At 46.2% G+C, this 22,726-nt stretch overlaps 1 protein-coding gene across 3 annotated transcripts; it reads right to left on the reverse strand.

Moving 5' to 3' along the window:
- Positions 1–5,716: 5,716 nt before the first annotated feature.
- Positions 5,717–21,857, reverse strand: mfn2 (mitofusin 2). Of its 3 annotated transcripts, XM_049004809.1 has the most exons (19): positions 21,797–21,857; positions 21,462–21,514; positions 16,324–16,502; positions 16,034–16,169; positions 15,496–15,658; positions 14,323–14,447; positions 13,944–14,052; positions 13,757–13,864; positions 11,859–12,012; positions 11,473–11,540; positions 11,268–11,389; positions 10,732–10,858; positions 10,409–10,513; positions 10,069–10,171; positions 9,583–9,803; positions 9,251–9,406; positions 8,971–9,167; positions 8,145–8,279; positions 5,717–7,298 (listed from the first exon to the last, which is right to left on the reverse strand). In XM_049004809.1, the coding sequence occupies exons 3-19, from the start codon at positions 16,496–16,498 to the stop codon at positions 7,229–7,231; spliced, it is 2,274 nt and encodes a 757-aa protein (XP_048860766.1). In that variant the 5' UTR covers positions 16,499–16,502; positions 21,462–21,514; positions 21,797–21,857; the 3' UTR covers positions 5,717–7,228. The 3 variants fall into 3 exon arrangements, with proteins under 3 accessions (XP_048860766.1, XP_048860764.1, XP_048860765.1); XM_049004807.1 differs by having other exon boundaries at positions 21,462–21,818; XM_049004808.1 differs by lacking the exons at positions 21,462–21,514; positions 21,797–21,857 and adding an exon at positions 19,946–20,142.
- Between the last annotated feature and the right edge of the window lie 869 nt (positions 21,858–22,726).

The raw sequence follows: 22,726 nt of genomic DNA on the forward strand, positions 1-22,726 counted from the left end.
AGGTGCAGCACAGCTCAGGAAAGGGCTGAAATATTAAATATAAAATGCCAACTTAAACTATGAATTTGAACCACAAATGACCAGATTATATTAATAAAATCTAACGTCCAATGCAGGAAATCGCGTCCAAGATAAAATGAAAAAGTACATTTTCGTTAGGTGATGAATAGGCTACAATATTTCCAGCGGATTGCATGCATGAAACTCCCATACAAAACGTCATCATTTCAGACTACAATTACTTATTAGGCTATAGATAAAAAACGTGTGGGAGATGGATGGGAGGGTGTATGGAAAATAAAGTGTCTTACTGTGAAAGTTTGACGCAAACGATATGTGGATCGCGGTATCAAATGGACATCTTAACGGAGATGACCGGGGCTTTAAAAACCCAGAGTGAGGAACTTGGGCATTTCAAAACAAGGTTGAGGTGAGGAGTGAGAAGCCATGAAACGAGGCAAGAGCGCTGGCATCCTGTCCCAGGGACGACATGCTGAAATGTGCTTCTCAGCACGTCTTTATAACTTCGGAGAGACACCGTCAGACGTATTGACACAGCTGCATATGGGCAGTTAACAACTCCTACAGTCTGCGCGTCCAAACTAAACTTCCTAGTGTCCTGTCTTCTCAAACAGCTACTGAAAGTCATACTTATATTGTACGCATTACAAAAATGGGTAAACTCAGCACCACAGAGGCAGCTGAAGCTGGCCGTAAGTTACCCGGCTGCTTCGAAGTCCACTTCACCAACACTACTGGAATATGGATAAGGTAGTTACAAAGCGAATGTATTTAAAACAAACATCCATTGACAATATGAAAACGGAATAGGTAAAGGGTCGTCCATCTTTTACAAAAGTCAACATCAAGTTTGGGGACAGCATTGCAACTACGGAAATGTTTGTTCCTCTCGTTTTTGTGCAGAGCTCGGTTACATTTTGGAAAGCTGTATTGTCCGTCTCGTTTTCATACCAGCGCTGAGCAGTCCTTCTCCCTCACCCGTGACTCAGTTAAACCACAAATTCAGACTTGTAACATTTTGTAACATAAACTGCTCTTAACACTGCGCCATAGCAGAGTGTGTTTGGAGGGTGGGGATCGTACAGCGACAGCGGTCTGTACAGATAGAATAAGTGCCAAAAGCACTACAGCCTGGAGAAGTTAAAGGTGACATTTGTTCAGAATTAAGCCATGTAAGGTTTAGTGGGTCTGGAAGGGGAACCCACACCTGTTGGCGTCCAAAACTAAGACGTTATTCTGGACTATATGCCTCCGAAAAAGCGCGAGGCGTAATATGGATCTCAGCACTCGTGCTCCCGTAAAAGTATTACTTTGTCATATGTGCAATTGTGACATCTGTACGGTTTCTGCACCCAGATGTAACAAATCACATATAAATGCGAATTAAATTGACAGCATTCGTTTTATTACCCGTACAACTTTTTATCCACTGACAAGTGAACACGTGCAGCTGGTACTTTAAACTTCAAAGAAGGGAATTGCTGAAAATCCCTCCTGAAATGCGTTTCAAATCCTTATTCTGTGGGGCTTGTATCATTCTGCCTTCATTATGTATAAATTAGCCAGAACTACTGTTAAAGTAAACACGTTCTCCGTGTTAATGGCAATACCTGAGAAGATCGAGGAATAGAAGGCATCTTTCGTCTTTGGAGCTTCCGAGGCTTAGTGCGAAACCTACCGTATCGCCTTTCAGGGTAAGAAAGAAGAGAGACGTTATACATCAAGACGGCGGTCGCTTTGAAATCGAAGGCGACGAAACAAGATATGCAAACAAGCTGAAGGAAAATCCAATGCCTTATATCAGTGTTTTAATGACTTACTGCGCCACTAATTCATTTAACGTTCAACTTTTAATGCGCATTTGTTAATATGACCTGGGTAAACAGAACCTAATTTTTACGGCCTTGAGCTTATTTAGAACTTGTGCTGTCAAGAAAAACACGCGCCCTTAACTTCACACGAGGTGTACCCTTACTCTCAATATATATTGATATTAGCAAATGACTTCAGAGGTGGAGCTAAAAAAAAGTTCTTTGGGGTTTATTGAGTATTTACTGTCGAAAGAGAGACCGCGTCTAGCGAAGCTTAAAGCACATTGACTCAAAAACAAAAGCCCGATGAATGACGTCTTGTGTTCTTACGGAAACTGTTTTTGTTTGCTTAAATTATTTCCTTCTTCTGAAGCTGGTGGGATGTTATAAATTAAACATTAATATTGGTAATTTCTAGAATTTCCCCCTTTTCTATTAGTTTAATAGTAGAGGAGGCTGAAAGATGGGGGTAGGGGGCATTGATACATAAACTTACGTTTAAACATCTGGCAAGGACCGTAGGTCTACCTAACATCATTTTTAATTTCCATTAGCATTTTTCTTCTAATAATACATTACCGGCCATTTTTATTTTCCAAACTACGTTCTCGAAAACCCGGTCATCATATTTCGTTGATTAGAGTCAAGACTCCTGGCCTCTGAACACTTTTGCACACTGGCAGAGAAACGTACGTGTTGGAGTCAGGCATAACTGAAATTTGCAAAACAACGTACAAAAATGAAAATAAACATCTGATATCCGGAAACAATGTATTCTACGCCACAAGTCAAATAAATTAGCCTACACCTCCCATTTATTTTCATAAACGTCGTATAAATACATCGAATCAGTACATAGCTGCAGCCAAATTTATCCAAGTTTTAGCTGCAGGGATCTGTTGTGCTGTTTCATTCCCCACTTGCAGAGAATGAATGCAATGATACTGTACGGGAGACACTGCGAGAAACACAGCGCCTCGACGGATCGATGAAGACCATTATAACGAACCATTGTGCGAGACCAATTTGCCTTACAAAACTCCCAGTTTCATTTCTTGAAAGTCGTTGCTAATCTTTATATTCAGCAAAAATCGAATGAAGAATAAATTGTTATCTTTCAATTACACTCTCGGACGCTGGACCTATTATTCTAGTTAGTGATAAAATAAAAACATTACTCACCCTGTCTCGCGCTTGATGGGACAATCTCGGGCAAAGGCTACCTTCAACAGCGGGCCTTTATTTAATTAGAGTTCCCCTAATTTGTTTTTAGTTACTTCACAAATTCTCGGGTTGGGAATTAATCAATTATACTGGCTTGACTGTCTCATAAACAGGTACAACGTTTCATTTACTCGGGAACGTTTTAACGCGCCACTTACATTTTATGGTTAAAATAGCAGTATAGAAATAAGTTTTGCTATTCTACACTGCAGAAATGTGGAACATACATACAGACAATCACAAAATTACGACTAGAGAAACAAAAACATACGCATTTTCATCGCTGTTGTTGTTTCTCTTCGTACCATTAATGGTGACGATAACAAAAATATGTTGGGGGGATGGAGGGACCGATTATTAGTCGAACACGTTAATTACACTTCACGAATGTATTTACCCTTTAATAAATTTACATAATTTATATTTGAATTAAAATTGCAATTAAACGATTAAAATTTTATAAACTTCTTGAATTAATTATTACACCGCGGCACGTTATTATTCTATTACTTTTGACAGTACCGTCATTTAATATGAAAACGTAGAATAAATGTTACAAGTTGAGTACCATCCTTGTTAGACACAAGATGGAACTTAGCGTTTAACTTTTAACTCTAAATTGTTGTGTTTTGTTGCCCTCTTCTGGTGGAAGTATTGGCAAATCATTACACAAGTTCCTGTTTCAATGCGATTCAGCTTGCAACATAGAAGTTGAAAGTTATACAGTACAGCACAGGCGCGGTAGTGCATGACTTGCCAGTGATAGACAAAACCAATTGATTTTATATAAAAAATATTTCATGTTATCCATCTGTGCACGCAGGGTCCATAGTCGATTATTCAGTAATGTTCGCGGTGATCCGTAACCTGTCCCAGGAAATATAATACTTCCCAACGAAGGTTACAGTCTATCTTTATGCAGTAGAGAACTAATACACAAGACATTCACAAATTAAGCATGATTTAGATTCACAGAGTCACCAAAGCAATGTGATTTTATACTGTGAAGGAAAGCAGAGACAGACATTTAAAAAGCGGTCATTAGCAGTTAACCACGCTTTATATCAAATACACAACAGCGCAGAAGACCAAATTAAAAACTAGTCAGTCATGTTTATTTAAAAGAAAGTGTCCGTGTATATTTATCACAAGACTTGCTCATCTCCTAATCAGGGAAAAATGAATGAACAGATAAAAAAAAAACACATTATTTGTAATAGCAATACTGACCCCTAAACCTCCCAGCTGCAACTGCAACACAGCAAGCCACGCTTAATCTGATTTAATAAATTCCCGAGGCCTCTAAAAATATACCGAGACACAAGAAGAAAATGATTAAGTTTCTAATAAAGCTGTTTAAGACTAGTTTCTCCGGCCGCTAATGATAATTAACATGCAAATGAGCTCTGGGACAAAGGAGTGGCACTGTGGTCCTCGGTTTGTTACTAGCTTAATTACTGTTTGAACGGTCTAACGTCACGGTTATAAATGGTAGCATTCCAGGTAATGGGCAGAACAATAATTAGGGTTATGACACGTAAAGAAATTTGTTTTGCTTCTTTACAGCAGTCTGAGCCTGGTAATCAATCGAAATATACCGTGGTGTGCTGCGCCGCCTGATCGGTGTGTGATAAAAATGAAACAACAATAGCGGAGACAGTTCCCTTAAGATCTGGCTTCCATTGTTTCTCCATCAAGCGATCTGCCTGATTGATCATATAGGGGTAATCAAGGGTGACGGAGAAAACGAACAGGACATCTTGGAGCACCTGCGATCCTCTACAGGACAAAGACTGCCACTGTGCCACAACGCGAGGAAAAAATATACCCGCTTCGACAAAAATAAAAATTCAATAAAAATGAACCGTTTTGCATTTAAATCACTGAAGCTCGTAGGCCTAATTTCAGAATAGGGGCCCACACACGTGATAAAATTTAAAAATTTGAACAAATATTAGGTTTTCATTAGCACCTCCCGCATTTTTCAGCTCTGCCATGCAACACTAACTTCCTAATTAAAAAATCCCTTAATTGGTTTTCTTTAATTAAGTATTACATTATAATTTACAGCACTTGACAGCTGTCAAGCGCCACGGAATAATTTAAGGCAGAGAATGTTCATTTTAAATGACTTTTAAAAACAAGCTGGCAAAGCCGGGAGATTTGACATTAAATACCATTACTTTCGTATTTAATTAACCACCCTTGAGCGGTAAATAAATGTTAATCAACAGAAAGCAGCGATGAGGCCATAACACAATGTACTGAAAAGTAAGCTAAAGTTGGGTTGGTATGGAGTACAGCAACGTGTTTATTTGCTCCTAACAAACTTTACCGGAGGGGGGATCTTACTTAACGGAATACGTTTATGAGCCGAGAAGCGTGACCAGAGAAAACTTTCTCATTCCTCAAACGAGCAATTTAGAATCTAAAAATATATAGATCGAGAGGTAGGTCATTGTCTGCGGTAAGGAGCCCACCGGACAGGAGACAGCGGGAAACACGGGGCCGTGAGTAGCTACTCAGGACCACTAGGCTTTGCGGGTCTTGTAATTACTTACTCCCAAAGTCTATTCAGTGCATTTCTTTTAGACAAGATTCCCGGTTAATAGTACCCGGTTGGGGTATTTACATTAAATCAAGAACCACAAGTTTCCAGGTGCCGTTTCTAAAGTCTTTATTGTCGTTTTCCTTACATTTGGGTTGACAAGGCGATGGGTTACAATGGTTACTGAATACATGTTACAATCATACATGGACAGTGACTGGGTCAGAACAGACTCGGTATTGATTGGCGAAAAGTTACCAAAAACAAAAATACATGGACTATGAAATAACACTTAATGCATGTTTTCATCTTGAAGACGTTTCGGGAGACTTTTAATCACTTCGTGCAGACCACCGATGCATTAAGCGGGAAAAACAGCCACCACTGCACTTTAACAACTTGAAACTTGGTGCCACTGCAGACCTGCCTTAAATATATTTGAGCTGAGGTTGATTTATAATAAACGAAACAGGCCATTTTTATAGGGCTACCTTCAGCAAGTCTTGGGAAAAAGCGTTTGTTTTAATCAAACTTTATTCCCTGAAACAGAGACCGGTAATCTGTCAAAAACTCATCGAATTTAGAGTTTGAAAAAAATCAATCGGGCTGCAAAAGGGGTCATCACTTTACAGATCAGTGGTGACCTGATCGTATAACATCCATTCGTTTATATTATGACTGATTTACTTGGAATTTCTTCTACATGGGGTTTGAAGAGATTTAGCTGAATTAAGCTCATTAATACGGTGCCCTTTCCCATGGAAAATGTCTTTTTTTCCCATATGCATGACTTTTACTTGCAAATGCCATCTTAATGTCTTCCCGTCGTTTAAAAAAGCGACTGCCCGATACTGCTGACAATCCGACAGTGAACCAGCTACCCAGACTAGCTACTGACACACGAGTGAAGCGCTGCCGCTGTAACACGTGACCAATGCAAACACGCTGTACATTCATTTCAATGGACGCGAGACGAGGGCGGACGCGGCACGTGCAAATCGCGCATTGACGATTCCCAACAAGTGTTGTCTCCGACTTCACTACCATCTTAAAACGTGCACTGATCTGAAATAGGCGATAAACGTTCCTCAAAATGCTCGATCAAGCGATCATCTCCACAATACAGGGTAAGGATACATCTTTTTAAAAAAAGGAGGAAGAAAAAAAACAGCAATTCTGCATGCAGGTAATTTTAATATCAGTGCACAGTCTAATAGCAAGACTTAATATTTTCAAGTGACATGAAAAAAGTAATTATAAATTATAAACTTTACAACTACAGCTGTAAATTTCAAATCATGTTTTACAACAACAAAAAAAATGTATTTACAACTAAGCTGATTCTCCCGTCAGCCTATTACAGCTTAAAAGGCATCTTTATACGTAACGAAACTGGCAGAGAAAAAGCATTTTCTTGAGAAATTAATACCACACTGAATTGTATTTGGTATATTATTTTCCTCTAAAAGGCATGGATAAAATGTGTTATCCTTCAAATGACGACAAAAACAAATATTTATACATTTACAGAAGTGGGGGGTGTGGTGGAAATTAACAATAAAAAGTGCTTTCTAGAGCCTCCTTTGCAGTATGCGAACTGGTCCGAGACCGCTGGCTACTCCTCTTATCGCCCCTGCCGCAAGTACTGCTGAGTAAACATGTTCAGCTCGCTGTCCAGCCAGCCGGCTTTGTTCCTGAAGAGGGACAGTAAGAAAATGACATTAAAATGGTGACGCTAAAATGAGGACGTGCACGTTAGGCTACAGCGTAGGGAGCGCCGCTACCTACACTGTAAATACCACGCAGACGGTGAGAAAGATTAGCGCGCAACAGCGCTCTGCACGCGACAGCAATCCACTAGAGGGCGCTGAAGCAGCAGCACAAGTCACATTTAAGCCTACTTGGGAAGGATGGAGTCATACGCGCCAAACGCTTCCGCGGCAGTGAGGCGGCAGCAGGCAGAGACACCTTAGGTCTCATTTCAAAGCAGTCAGTCACTGCCCCATAGGTCAGCTACATTACCCATGGCCTCTTTGCTAATGAACACATATGCAAGAATTACAGGGACCACTAATTATACCAATAACAGTTCTTGGACCCCTAATAAAAGGGCACAGTCACCACCAACCGATCACTCCTATAGACTCACCTTACCCTTTAGAGATGACAATACACCCATGTTACAAATCCAATCTACATTTTAAAAATATGATCAGTCTTATACAGGACATTAGGAGTTCTTTCCATAATAAATTACCATAGCTCAGTGCTTCCCAACCCGGTCTTCAGGGACTCATACACGGTTCACGTTTTTGCTGCCTCCTAGGTAGCAAAAATGTGGACTGCCCGGCAGGGAGTTGGGAGGGACCGTCTGTGGGACCCTGAGGACTGGGCTGGGAAACCCTGCCATAGCTAATACTGGGGCTCACATTTTGTACAAGGCTTAGGGGAGGGGAGAACTTGAGTGGTTTAACAGGGGGGAGGCAGGCTTGCATTAGTACAGCAGGGACGCCTGAGTCCCTGTGTGAAGCAGCCCTTACCGCAGCAGCTTGGCTTTGCTCTGCAGGGCATCCAGGAGCTCAATCTTCCTGTTCAAGTCCTTTATCTCGTCTTCCAGATTCTGCCGGGTCACGTCAACCTGCTGGCAGAGCTGAGCGAAGGTGCCCGCCAGCTCCCTGCACAACACACACACACACACACACACACACACACACACACACACACACACACACACACACACACACACACACACACACACACACAAGCATGCAGAAATGCCATCAGATGCAAGTCACAGGCTTCTAGTACCAATGGCAAAATGAAGCTTCATGAACCACTTGCTGCATTTTTTGACCCCACTAGATGGTGCTGTCTGTTAAAAAACACGGACTAAAGCTTGCCCTAACGTTTAGAAAGGGCGCCATCTAGTGGGGTCAAAAAATATAAGAAGTGGTTCATGAAGCTTCACCTAGCAGGCAGAAGCTGCGCAAGTACTTTTAAGTTTTTTTTTCCATTATTAATAAAACATTGTCTATTGATTTATGGGAACTGCTTCAGAAAACTGCAGAAATAAAATATCACTGAAACTACATGATCATTTTAGATGATTATGATATTTTATTGGAAAGTACTGTGGGTACACAGTACAATGAGCTCCAATGACAAAGAAATTAAATAATAAACACTCTGAAAAAGTACTGGGGATGCACCGAGAGATACTTTCCAGCAGGAATTCATAGTAATACAGAAATGCTGAAGGTTTGCTGAGCGCATCTCCCAGTGCGTTTGAACTTCTTAAAGAACTTCAGTTTTCCAAAGCCTGGCAGCTAACGTAGGCAGTGCAGTGCAGAGCAGAGATATACTCACTGCTGGACCTGGTGGCTGCAGTTGGAGCCAGTGTAGCTGACTATCAGCTGGAGCTTCTCGCTGGCATAGTCCACGAACTGGCGCTTGAAGGTGCGCTCCTTTGCCTTGGTGGTCCAGGTGAGGCGCTCGTAGACGTAAAGCAGACCATACAGGCCGACTGAGAGGGCGATCAGCCGCCAGCCCACTGCCTTCCAGATCTGCGGTAGGGAGGGGGGTACAGGTGTATCAGGGGAGCCGGGTCCCACCCCCCAGTGGACATGGGGAAGGCCGCATGTCTTACCACGCCCCCAACGACGATGATGCCCATGGACGTCCTGGAGGTGAGGGATGCCAGGCCTGTCACCATGGAGACCATGATCTCCTCCTGGGTCATGGAGCCTTGGGGGTAGGGGGGCATGCTGGTGCTAACAGGGGTGATGGCCAGGGGACGAGGTACCTGTGGGCAGGGAGGACTATTAGTTGATGAAATGATTTTCTATCCTACGTGATGAGTTACCATCTGCCTGAGGTCAGGTGCGGTTCATCAGAGACCAGGTAGGATGGAATACCGCTGGATACCGGCACTCTGCGGTCAAGGCTGCTGAGCTCTGCTCTCGGGGGGAGAACTCCTACCTGGTCGTTATATCCCATGAGGGCACGTCGCGTGTTCTTGGGCCCCAGAAAACGGTTGACAAGCATGGTCCAGCCCAGGGAGAAGTGGAAGCCGACGTCCTCCTGGAAGTCGCTGCACAGCTTGTCGCAGTTGAGGTCGTAGCTCAGGTTGAAGCTCTGTCGGGGCACCAGCTTGTCCACCTGCTCCCTGGCCACCGGGGGCAGCAGAGGCTTCAGACCCTCTAGGGAGCGATAGGGGCGGTCAGATCGGCAACACTGGCATGAACTGTACATAAGGCCATTGCTTAAAACACCCCGGTCCAATAATACGTGCTAACTGCAGTCCGCTCCATATCCACCCTACTCCTAAACCACACAATGATAAAGCGGCTAGTTGACTCCGGCCATTACAGATACTGTATAAACTCCACAAGACTACACACCGACCCCGACAGAAGCAATCAGAAAGCAGCATATCAGCACCCTGCCCCCTGCAGGCAAACCGACCTATCATCTCGCTCTGTGTCGTCTGCAAGGCGGAGCTGATGGCGGAAGAGCACCTCTCCGACATATTCCGGCCCAGGCCCTCCTCAATGTGCCTGTGAAGTTCCTGCAGGAAGGGAGAAGCTTCCGGAAAACTGCAAGCATACCTGCACATACCTGCTACGCACACAGACCGAAATGCACTCTGCTTGTATTTAAAAAGGACATGAGGCAGGAATCCCTTAGCTGGAGGCCAACACCAGCCAGTCAACGATGTCAGAATTCACGGGATCTGAAAGCCCCTCAGTTCCCTTCCACAAAAATGGCATCTAATGACAATGACAAAGGAAGGTGGGCTACTTACATTCTTATACACCTTCAGCACCACCTGGGAGGGGTGGAAGTCCATGTGAAATTCATCCACCAGCACATAGAGACGCCTGATCTCTTCTGCCATGGCGTTAGACACCTTTGGAGTGTCGGAAAGAGAGAAAAGGTCAAAAGGGCTTGGATTTAGAGCAAGGAAGAAGGATCCATCCATATTCGGAGCCTCCATGAGAAACACTTAACACTCTCGGCACAGGCACACTTGAGCGTGATCTTCGCAGCAGCGCCCCCGTGTGGCCATGTCACTCGCACGCTGCAGCCCCTTCGGAGGACCGAGTGGCGCGCGGCTCCTCGCCTCACCTGCTTCTCCACCTCCTCTGTGATGCACCTGATCTTGTTCTTGCAGTCCAGTGTGAGAAGGTCTAGCTGCTTCTCGATGAACTCCACCCTGTCCTGGCGCTCGTCCTTGGTCTCCAGGCAGTGAATCCTACACACACACACACACCCACCCCCTTTTCATCTTTGTTTACTATAGTACAAAACAATCCCATTCCTAGGCTAAGTGGCATTTTTATATTAAGGTTATAAAAGCAGGCCATTGTTTTAAAACATAGATTAAAACTACTCCAGACATTTACGCAGCTTGTCAATCCTAAAGTATTCCCCAATCATCCCTGGGGTTTCCCCGTTACCTGCTGAACAGGCCCTATAACAACCACACATGTATCTTATTTAACCTCATTGCACGTTGACTGATGAACGAGAGACGTTTTGTGTTTCACTGTTGTCTTCTGTACTCTTATCATTATGTGTCATTGTAAGATTGTAAGCATTGTGCCAAGACAAATATTGAAGTTCACACTTATTTAGCCAGCAGACACCACCCACCCACCCACCTCTGCTCCTGTGCCGCCACGTGCACCGAGTCCATGATGAGGCGCAGAGTCTCAGAGATCTGCTTGGCTCGCACCGTGTGCTGCTCGAATTTGGTCTTCACCGCCGACTGCGAGATGCACTCCTGCCACACAGGACGTCACGTCACCTGAGGGTACCCTGGCCTTCGAACCCCACCCCCCCACGGCCGGGTCTCAGCCTACTGACCTCAAACCGCCTCTCGAAATTCTGGAACTCGAACATCCGCGCCTGAAAGCCTTCAGCCAGAGCCCCCCCTGCAAACAAAAACGCCTTTACTGGAAACTCAGTCGTTATTTTTCCGTACCCATGCATTCCTGCAACTGGGGCATTCAACTTAGTTCCTTAACCAGTTACAGCCAGTCATGCAGTTACCATAACCGCTACCGCAGCACTGGGTTACCATGTCAACCTGGAGCTAATCCCAGGAAGCCCAGGGAACAGGACTGCAGTCCATCGCAGGGCGCACATGTACACATACAAACTCTGTATTAAAGCTCCAACTCTACAGATCATCTAGATTAGCGTAGCGCCAAATTATCGAAATGGCGACTCAGATTTTGTCGGCGGGGTACCTGCTTCCGGCATGCCCTGCGTCTTCTGCATCCGCGCCTGCAGCACCTCCTTCGCGGACACGAAGAAGATGCGGTCGCTGGCCTGGGCGCGGTCCACCACTCCCAGCTCGTCCACCAGGAAGCCGCTGCAGCGGTCCATGTGCTGCCGCCTCACCTGCAGGGGCAGCCGCGCCACTCGTTTTTAAAGATGACAAGGTGCAGCTCGCCGGGAGACTCGCAGGGGCATGCGGGGCTGCCGCGGTGTGCGGAGACGCCGAGATCGAGCCACGCGGGACTCGGGCTCCTCTCCCAGAGGACCGTCAGCAAACTGCACCCCCCAGACCTCTCTGCATGTCTGGCACACATCTCTGAACACACCTCAGGCGAGCGCAAGCACGTACAGCCGCGGCACTGACTGCACGTTCGGACTGCGGCGTCCAGAGTCCCGCCATTCCAGCGAGGCACTGAAGCGGCCTGTTCCTTTATGCGAATCGCTCTGTTTCTGGGCCTGTGACTCAAGTCCCTGCAGGCCCAACCCCCCCAGACACCACCCCCCCAGACAGAGAACTGCAGTCAGGGAGCGTGGGAGAAACACAGAAGCGTTCTGCCTCACAGAGGGCGGATTAGATCATATGACCACTGGCACTTTAGGGCCAGGGTTGGACGTCTCCCTCAATGGGTGAGTCCGAAATCACATACCCATTTGTTACGTAGCAGGAGTAATGTACTGTATTGGCCTGAATGCAAGATGGCCCCAATTATAAGACGACCCCCCCTTTTACAACAGCTATTTTTGGAAAAAGGATTTTGGAATATCAAATCTTACCTTTATAAAGAAAAATCATTCAATTTGAAAAGAACATACAAGAACCATCTAATAGTAAAAAAGCAACCACAGAAAATGGCAAAAGTATTTTAAACACAGCAGACCCACATACATGAAAAAAACATGGTTTTTCAACAGCAAGTGGTTGTATCATTTCAATAAGCAAGATAACAAAATATGCTGCTTTAAACCAAATGGTCACTCTTTATGAACAGCCTACTAGCAGTGCCACAGACAGGGGAGGGCGAAATATACACGCACCAACGAGACACATTATACAATTTCGACATTTACAATTAACACGAACACACATTAATTTACATAATTTAAAGATACACACAATGTGGTGCAAAGCATGTCAATAACGGCATAATTAGTCCTGCTGGCCAACCTCACAGCATCACATTATGTCACCCAATCAAGGACAGAGGGAGGGGTTAAGTGAGCCAATCGTGGACAGTGGGTGGGATTATGTAGGGTGTAACCAATGGACGCGATCCTGTATGATGTTGCATGGTCAGAGTGATGTTGCATGGTCAGAGTGATGTTGCATGGTCAGAGTGATGTTGCATGGTCAGAGTGATGTTGCATGGTCAGAGTGATGTTGCATGGTCAGAGTGATGTTGCATGGTCAGAGTGATGTTGCATGGTCAGACATTTTTAATCAAGATGATAGAGGAAGTGCCGTTTGTTTTAGTACTTAAATTACTACAAAGGCCAGTTATACAAGTTGACTCAAAAATGTATTCTTTCCATTGATAGTTTTTAACAGTTTTTAACTTCTGTGGGGGGGCCGGAGGCGATGGCCATCCAGGTCGACGGTATCCAGGTAATATATAAGCGAGTGACTGCAGTGTGCCTGAGTGCATACATACTGCTCTCATGCATACATACAGTACATACTACATTAACAGACCAGTAGTACGCTTCTAATCAAATTCAGTACATACTGTGCAAGTATACTATTTTGGACACGCCCTTTGTTCAGCATTAGATACTGGGTGCATATAAGGCCTGTGAAAGCAGGCCCTGCTAAATAGCTTTACGACACTGGCTGGGATGTGTAGGACAGACACACAGGGAGCGAGCGTACCTCCTCCATGTACTCCTGCTCGGAGGCGGAGGCGTCCCAGCGGTTGTTCAGGATGAAGATGTTGGGCCGGGAGAGGCGTTCATTCACTTTGTGGAAAAACGACTTCTCCTACAAGACAACGAGCGTGTGCATGTGAGACAGAGCTGGGGGCCGGATGCGGGGGGGGGGGGGGGGGCATGGGACTCACCGTCTGCATCAGCGTGGACTCAGAATTGGCCACCAGGACGAACACATCGGCATCCAGGCAAAATCTGTCGATCCAGCTGTCCAGCTCGGTGGTGACGTCGATGCCGGGACTGAGGAACGTCGGGAACGAGGTCGCGTCAACCACAACGTTAACTTTCACAAAGTCAAGGACATTAATTCAGCGGCCGTGTTTCCTGAAACGGTAACTTTAAGCCACAGTATGTGATTCTACATATCAAGGGCAGTGGATTCGGGATGTCTGCCATACGGGTATTGGATCAAATCCCATGAGGAAGCAGAAAAAAACTGAGTAGCGAAAAAAGCCTCAGTTTTTGGACCACAGCTGTCATATACATGTAGCTTTGAAGACGGGGGCTGACCTGTCCATTAGCACAAGGTCGTCTCGCAGCAGCGCACACTTGGCTTTAGGCCACATGACAGAGACCAGGCTGCCGGCATCCAGGTGCTCATCTTGGTGCAGGGCGTGGGCCAGGTGGTTCACCGTCTGCCAGACACACACAGCGAGGGGGGAGGGGGTCAGCTCAGAGGCAGGGAGGGACATGCACACATATGGACATGCCAGAGGTCCACAGAATCACCCCCTCTCACCCAAACTCATTTGTAATTAATGGGGAAGAGTAAAGATCGATAAATCAGTTTATGTGGAGTGAATTATTCTTAAATGTCGCCTGTGGGAGCAAACATGAGAATACATCAGACTAACAGATATGCTGGAGGGGCTGCAGGTGTGGAGCCAGAAAAGAAAGGCATCCAACAGACAGCCCCTATCAGACACAGAGGCTCTGGACGTACAGCAGTCCAACAGACCGTCCTTTCAAACCCAGGGCCCCAGCGGTAGAGCCCTCAGTGCTACAGGCCTTAATTCTGACTACGTGAGCGGAGGCATCAGTGCCAGAGGCGTCTGTGACACCCGGTGCTATTTTTGGACGCTCCAACACACCACGATCGTTTATACACGTGCGGCACGGAACCTGCCGGAGCGTGAGGGACCGGGCTGAACCTTTCGCGACTGAGGGGGGAGATCGACTCCAGTGACCCTCACGGCCAAACTCCAGAGACGAGGGCTGCTAGCCAGTCAAAGCTAAAGTGGAAATGCAGATAAAACATAAAAGAGAACTAATTCAGGAAGTCTGTTAAACAATGCAGGGGGGAGGAGAGGCAGTGGGCCAGACAGATGTGAGCCTCCCCGCCCCACCCCCCCCACCAGCTCACAGACATACAGGCAGAAGGCCAGGAGTCTGATGTAAAACATCTGCCCCTCCCATCTGACAGAGTGTCTTCATGTACAGCACGCACCCCACATCCTCCATGCCCCCATTCCACAGTAGCCAAGCAGCAGTTGTCATGGCAACAACTGATCACCAAAGCAGGTTTGAAGTGAAGGCCAAACAAGTAGGTCTATAGGTAGAATTTCACAGCCCCCCTCCCTTTCCCCCCACCCCAAACAAAGCCTTTATCAACCAATAACAGAACGAACAGATTTCCTCGGACACGTGGGAAGATGGCCGCCGGGGCCAGATGCCGGAGCTGACCTTGACGCTCTTGCGCTCCTCCGAGCCCTCAGTAAGCAGGAAGGCGTCGTTGCCGTCGGTGCCCTCCACCCGTAGGAAGCAGTTGGTGGTGTGGCCGATTCCCGACGGCAGCACCTTGTCCCAAAGCATGGCGTTGATCACGGAGCTCTTGCCGTTGCTCGTCCTGCGGACAGGAAGCTCGCACAGTAAGCGGCCAAGACAGCAAACCTGGAGGTTGCTGGTTCGACTCCCAGGATACAGCAACGTTTAGCAAATGGCTTAAAACAAATCGTCACCTGTAACTAGCTCAGAAACTGTATTTATTTTTCCAAAAGAACATTTTATTCATTTAGCAGAGATACAAATTTTATATAAAAAACTACACCGACATTTATAGAAAAGTATGGTCCTGTTTTGTTGCCAGTCTTAACGACAGATATGCAGGCTGATACCTGGAGGCGGGGCTAACGACCTCGGAACAGCTACGAGAGCAGAGCATTAGCATTAGCATGTCCTGTATCACGGCCGCCCTCGCTACCGTGCGGCAGCACGCCCGTACCTCCCAAAAAAGGCCACTTTCATGTGCCTCCGGGCCAGAACTTCTCCGATGCCGGCCACCTTGGAGAGGTATCCCCGCACCTCCGTGACCTGCTCCTCCGTGGTGATGGGGTCCAGCTCCTCATTTTTGTAGGTCTCTGCATCACACACACAGGTACAAATGCAGGGGCGGGTCACACATACATAACAAAAAAAGCTGCAACGCTGGCGGGAAGAAGTTACTCTATGAACCAGCGCAATAAGACAAGCAGAAAGGCCATTGTGAGATGTGGGCTGCAGCGGACGCCTCACCCTGCAGGAACGTGGAGCTCTCCTTGATGTAGGCGCCCAGCTGCTCGAAGATGCCGTTGATCTTCTTCTTGGCCGTGACGAAGTGCTTCAGGGGGGAAGCGTTCACCTCTGCCATTAGTCTCTTGTCCTTCTTGCCAACAGCGGTGGTGTTGGAGCGTGAGAAAACCAAAGACATCTCACTGCAGGAGAAGAAGGGTCTTCAGGCATGGCAAGAGGGCACTAGACCAGTGTTTCTCAACCCGGGCCTCGGGGAACCCCAGCTGCCTACCAGACAGGCCACGTTTTTGCTCCCTCTCAGCTCCCTACCAGACAGGCCACGTTTTTGCTCCCTCTCAGCTCCCTACCAGACAGGCCACGTTTTTGCTCCCTCTCAGCTCCCTACCAGACAGGCCACGTTTTTGCTCCCTCTCAGCTCCCTACCAGACAGGCCACGTTTTTGCTCCCTCTCAGCTCCCTACCAGACAGGCCACGTTTTTGCTCCCTCTCAGCTCCTTACCAGACAGGCCACGTTTTTGCTCCCTCTCAGCTCCCTACCAGACAGGCCACGTTTTTGCTCCCTCTCAGCTCCCTACCAGACAGGCCACGTTTTTGCTCCCTCTCAGCTCCCTACCAGACAGGCCACGTTTTGGCTCCCTCTCAGCTCCCTACCAGACAGGCCACGTTTTGGCTCCCTCTCAGCTCCCTACCAGACAGGCCACGTTTTTGCTCCCTCTCAGCTCCCTACCAGACAGGCCACGTTTTTGCTCCCTCTCAGCTCCCTACCAGACAGGCCACGTTTTTGCTCCCTCTCAGCTCCCTACCAGACAGGCCACGTTTTTGCTCCCTCTCAGCTCCCTACCAGACAGGCCACGTTTTTGCTCCCTCTCAGTAGACCATTCCCTGAGGTGACAACATGCTCTGTGATATGAAGTGTAACTGCTTCATAATGATGAAGTCACAGTAAATCACGTGTAAAAACAGCCTGGCTGTATCACTGGGGTTATTAAACTCACGGGAGGCTTGAACCTCTAACAGTGACATTAGAATTACAGTCCCTGTATGTTAAACCCAAAACCTGCTGAGGAAGGAAACAGAGGGAACTTTAAATCAGGACTGAAATTTTCTCCTGAGGAAAGCACAGTAAGCAGAATGACCCTCAAATGGAGGAGGAGAAAAATCTTTCAGGCGTGTGCATCAAACATCAGACAGCAAAGGAAACAATGAAACGGAGGCTCCAAAGTCTACAAATGCATCTGAAACGTGTGAATCAAAACCAGACAAAGAATTCACTATATATTGGACACAATACAGTCGCAGCTCCCAGAAACATGTTACTGGTTGCTTCAGGCGTTTTCAGCCAATGAACGCGGGGACACACACACACACACACACACACACACACACACACACACACACACACACACACACAGTAGGGCCCACTCGATCATACGTGACCCCCCCCCCCACACACACACACACACACACACACACCAAACTCAACAGCCTGTTCACTCTCTTACATCTGGAAAAAGATTCTGGAACATTCCATCGAACACCACCAGCTTCTGAAAGATTATTTCCCCTCAGGCTGTCAGACTTCTCAGCTCTCCCCCAGCCCCCCCCATAAACACTGGGAAGGGCTCATTCACGCTACACCGTTCCTGTCATCACCACAGTCTATTTCTATTCTTTGTTCTGTCTTTGCTGCGTATCGTTTTCTGTTCTACATTCATTTTAACCATCTTATTTATTTCGTTCTCTGTTATTCTCCAGCCAGTATTTATCGTTCTGTGTTTGTTTATCAGCTGGTCTTTGTTCTGGCTCTGTGCGGCTCCAGAGAAACACGTTTTCGCTTCACACGTGCAAACTGACATTAAACTGCCCTTGACCCGATTTCACATGACACCCAGTCCCTATGAGGTTTCGAGTCTGGAACTCTCTGGACATTACTGGAAGATGATCAGAGTGACCCCAAGACCACCGGAGCCACCTCTCACCTCCAACTGTGTTACAGTCGTCTAGGTCTAAGTCACGTGGTGCAGGTCCTAAGACACGTGTCACATCAGCACGTGTTATAAAAACTTTATCAGCACAAGCAGAGCAACTGGGCACCGGGCTCCCCCCACTCACCCTGACTACCTTCCAAACCAAAAATAACCTGAACAGAAACAATATCTTAGTCCAGCTCAACTGGGAAAAGAAAAACTCAAAACACATCAAATCAAAAGTAAGGACTTTTGTGAAGTTAATGCAAGTCGATGTTTATAAACAGGACCGAAATCATCCACCCATCCATCTGCTTTTCAATACAGGGTGATGGAGAGCTGGGAAGCTACCGCAGGAAACACAGGGCAGGAGACACCCTGGGTGGGATGCCAGTCCATCGCTGGGCACACACACTGACAAACTATTCGCAATTTAGTTGCACTTCTATGAGCTGCGGAAAGAATCTAGAGCAACTCGGACGAAGAGCAGAGGTGGAATTTGAAGCTTGGAGGTACCAAATTAGGCGAGTTTACTGCTCGTCACCATGGGCAAAAATGGGCAAATGGACCTACATCCATTTCCCAGGCCAAGTAAAAGCCGCTTGGGAATGGAGCCATGGTGACCAGTGTAGGGTGTGTGTGTATAACAGGAGATAGAAAGTACTGGAAACGAAGAAGAACAAAAGAAAACCCTCAGCTAATATTCATTGGTAGACGTTGCAATCAATCATCATAATAGAAAGACCTGTGCGCTTTGCAAACAGAATTCATACAGCATTCCAAAGTCTAACCCTGACAAAGGCAGCCTGCCCGGCAGAGACCCGTCTGAGTCGGCTGTACTCACTGTTTACATGCAGTTGCTCAAACAGACGCATTACACAACAAGTGTGGTGGCACATGAACCTATAACCGGATTGCTTTTCTCTCTGCTCCCCCTTTAAACTCAATATGACCACTGTCAAGCGTTCTGACCCCAATTTCTCCATTCTCTCCAGCAAAAATATTCAAACATACGCGAACGTTCACGTTCACTAAATAGAATCACAAATCAGCCAATCTGCGAGCCTGAAGTCCAGGCAAAACCAAAACTAATCTGAAATCAGCACGTCGGGGTCAGTGTGTATTGCTAAAAGACCCACGAGTGTCCTTCCCGTGACCGCTCTGTCCGTCGCTGAACCCGGGATTCGGTAGGGAGGGGGGCCAGTCACCGGCAAGCCGATACCCAACGCCCACCCCCAGTGGCTGCCAGGCAGCACGTACGGCGCTCGCCTGCCAGGGACATATTAAACCCCCAGCAGTAGCCCCTAAAAATGGCCTTCAGGCTGGGCCCCGACAAGAGGCACTAAGAGAAGAATAACAGAGGTTTATCCAGCTGGATTCAAGGCCGAATGGAGACAATCACCCTCTCAAGCGGCTGACACGATCCACAAACGTGTGCTACGTTAGCATGTAGCCACCGTGCTTCTCATAGGCAACACGCTTGATAAGAGACCAAAGCCTGTCGAGTCGGCAAAGCAGGCACATACTAGGCAATGAACTATGGTCCAGATGCCACACTGTTCGATAGACACTGACAGTAATGCAACCTTCTATCTCAGTAATCTGTGTGCCGGTTCCACTTCGGAGCAAACTAATGCATGGCCTTCGTTTAACCTCACCTTGGTCGTTCTGCAACCTCTCAGAGAAAAACAGCTTCTACTCTTCTGCTTCTTCTGGCCAAAATGAGTCCAAACCAGGAGTCACTGCACATACCAGGTGATCGCCCCCAAACTCAGGAACATCACTTCCTCTTCATCCAGCAGCACAAACTCGCAGAGTCCCCTATGACTTTGCCATTAGCCTGCACTGCTCCGGAGTCCTGCCCCCCCTCCACACGCACAGAGAAACTCCACCCCCCCCACCCACCCCAACAGGCCTGTGCAGGATTTTAATATGAGGAGGGGTCAGCTCCTGTTGCAGCACATGAACACACCCCCCTTCAGCGTTGTATAACAGCAAAACTAAATACTGCACTTTATTGGTCCCTGTCCGAGTCCTACCGTAACTCACCATCATGAAACATGAAGTACACCTTTGTACACGCTTCCTAATCTCACAATTATTATTATCATTGCTACTATTATTATCATTCATATCAAGATTATGAACAACAACAGCAATTTACTGATAATATTTAAACCTTTAAATATTTTAATGCTTACCTGATGCTTTTATCTAAATTCTTTACCAATTTATCCGACAGTATATTTTACTGAACATTTGGTCCCGGGGCCACGTCGCATGCACCACAGCGCCTCTTGCCCTGACTTCCCTCAGACACCAGACTGGACACAGCTTTCCCAGTAATTCACTTTCCATGATCATCGTCATTTTTGGACGAATTGTGTTCTCAACGAGAAATGAGAAATACGTACATAAAGACATCAAATTAAGGAAAAGCCTTGCTTAGAACCCCGGATCAGGGCATTGTGACATTGTCTTATGTGCCGTTTTATTTAATTTAGTAATAATAATAAAATCATTAACGCAGTGTGTGGCATGAGCCTGGAGTCTGTACAGTAACTGATCGCGCATTTTTAATGGGCAGACAAGGCCTTGAGCTAAAGGCTGGGCATATAATATGCCTGCAAGGTCACCAGCAGCTAGTACGAACGAACGATTGCTGCTGAATATACCGACAGCCGGTTAAACTGCAAATGTAACATGTATATAAGCGGAAGATTAAAGAAAACAGGTTTGGATTTACCTGCCCTGTGCGGCCCTGAGTTACAAGCCGGGACCAAACCGACCGGTCCTAAGGTATTTATACAGCAGGAACAGCCTTATCCATTAGCCATTGGATATACTCAACAACGATGCACCCATCCGTTTTCTTACTATTTAGATTATAGACGGGTGCATGTTCTAAACATGCAGCAGCCACACCTAACTGCGCCGCATATTGTATCCGTCACATAAACGACGAGAAACATCAATCCCCAGTTAAACTACCTAGTCGTAAATTGATACTGTGCTTGTTAACTGTAATCTAAGTATAAATCATAATGCACATTCAAAGTGCGCAGCTACGCATGCTGATATCACGCTACTGCTTAGCGAACTGCTACGGCAATTAGCAGCGATGGCTAGCTGCTATGTAGAAACATAGTAAGATGACACATCACAGTAACTTACCTGAAGGGATGAGGTTCTAATCATACGTTCTGCATCTTGTCTCCCGATCTGCACTAAAAACACGAAGCCCGATTGACGCAGGTCAGCATTAAGGCACTTGACGTGATTAGCGACTTTGCCGCGGTAAGAGAAATCAAGCAGCGTGCTACGCGGAGCTTGGCGGTGGTGTAAAGTACCAAAGCGCAACCTGTCAGCGAGAAACAGTTTAAATAAATAAGGCACCTTTGAAATGAGGTACAGGTTCCAAAGTAAGTACTGATAATGAAATAAATTACAAAACGATACACGATTACTTTCTCCTAACAACTGCTGACAAGTATAACCACCCACTTCACCTTCAGCACGTCATCTTCAAAGCGACGACTACGCCATCTCAGAGCGCCGAGATTCTTCTTCGTGGGAATTCCACAAACGGGTTGTGAAAATTTTGGATGTCCTTTAGCCCCATCTAGTGTACTGGAGTATCCGATTAGAAAACTCAACAGAAGTTACACTTTAATCTAGGCATATGATCAGGATTGTCCCTAGAGATTTTGGCCCCCCGACCCAGACCAATTACATTATGTTCCAAAATTGTTATGGCCCCTTGGAATTATCCTAACATCCCCCTCCTTCATAATACTGACAAATCATCATGACTGGATTAAGAGTACAACACCATTTTCCCTAATATTCCCTTCATGTTGGGAGCTTCTGCTACGCACCATTATAACACAGTATTATACGAATACAGTACTACACTGCGTACCTATAGACTTGAAGCCAAAAAGTCCGCGATGAGTTATTAAAAATAAGCAATATTCTTTAATATTTTAAAAAAGAACAGAAACCATCCAGCCCAGAGCAAACACTTTTGAAGCATGTCCTCTATGCACCCTACTCTTCAGAGAACACTTCTTTTTCCCGTAGGCAGTTACGACTGTAAAGACCCTGTGACAGCCAATCCTGCAGATACTTCCTCCACCCTGTGCTGCTGTTTGTACTACAACTTTTCTTTGGTAATTTACTGACAATACAATGGGAGCACAGAGTCTCTCGCACTGTTATAAATAGCAAAAAATTGTAAATTCTCAAATCACACAGCATTGCATTGGTTTTCTAGTTAACCATCGCTGTAGTGTTTGAACAACTTTATTACGTCGTGCTGCTGTGCTGCATTCCCAACATTGCATTACTGTCTTATCAAACTGTTTAGTTCTGTATTGCAATCCCCCTGCCAACACTGTTATGGTGGGAGAGAGTGCAGCTCAAGGATTCCATTGTAT

Source organism: Brienomyrus brachyistius, unplaced genomic scaffold, assembly GCF_023856365.1.
Source record: "Brienomyrus brachyistius isolate T26 unplaced genomic scaffold, BBRACH_0.4 scaffold120, whole genome shotgun sequence".
Taxonomy (NCBI): Eukaryota; Metazoa; Chordata; class Actinopteri; order Osteoglossiformes; family Mormyridae; genus Brienomyrus; species Brienomyrus brachyistius.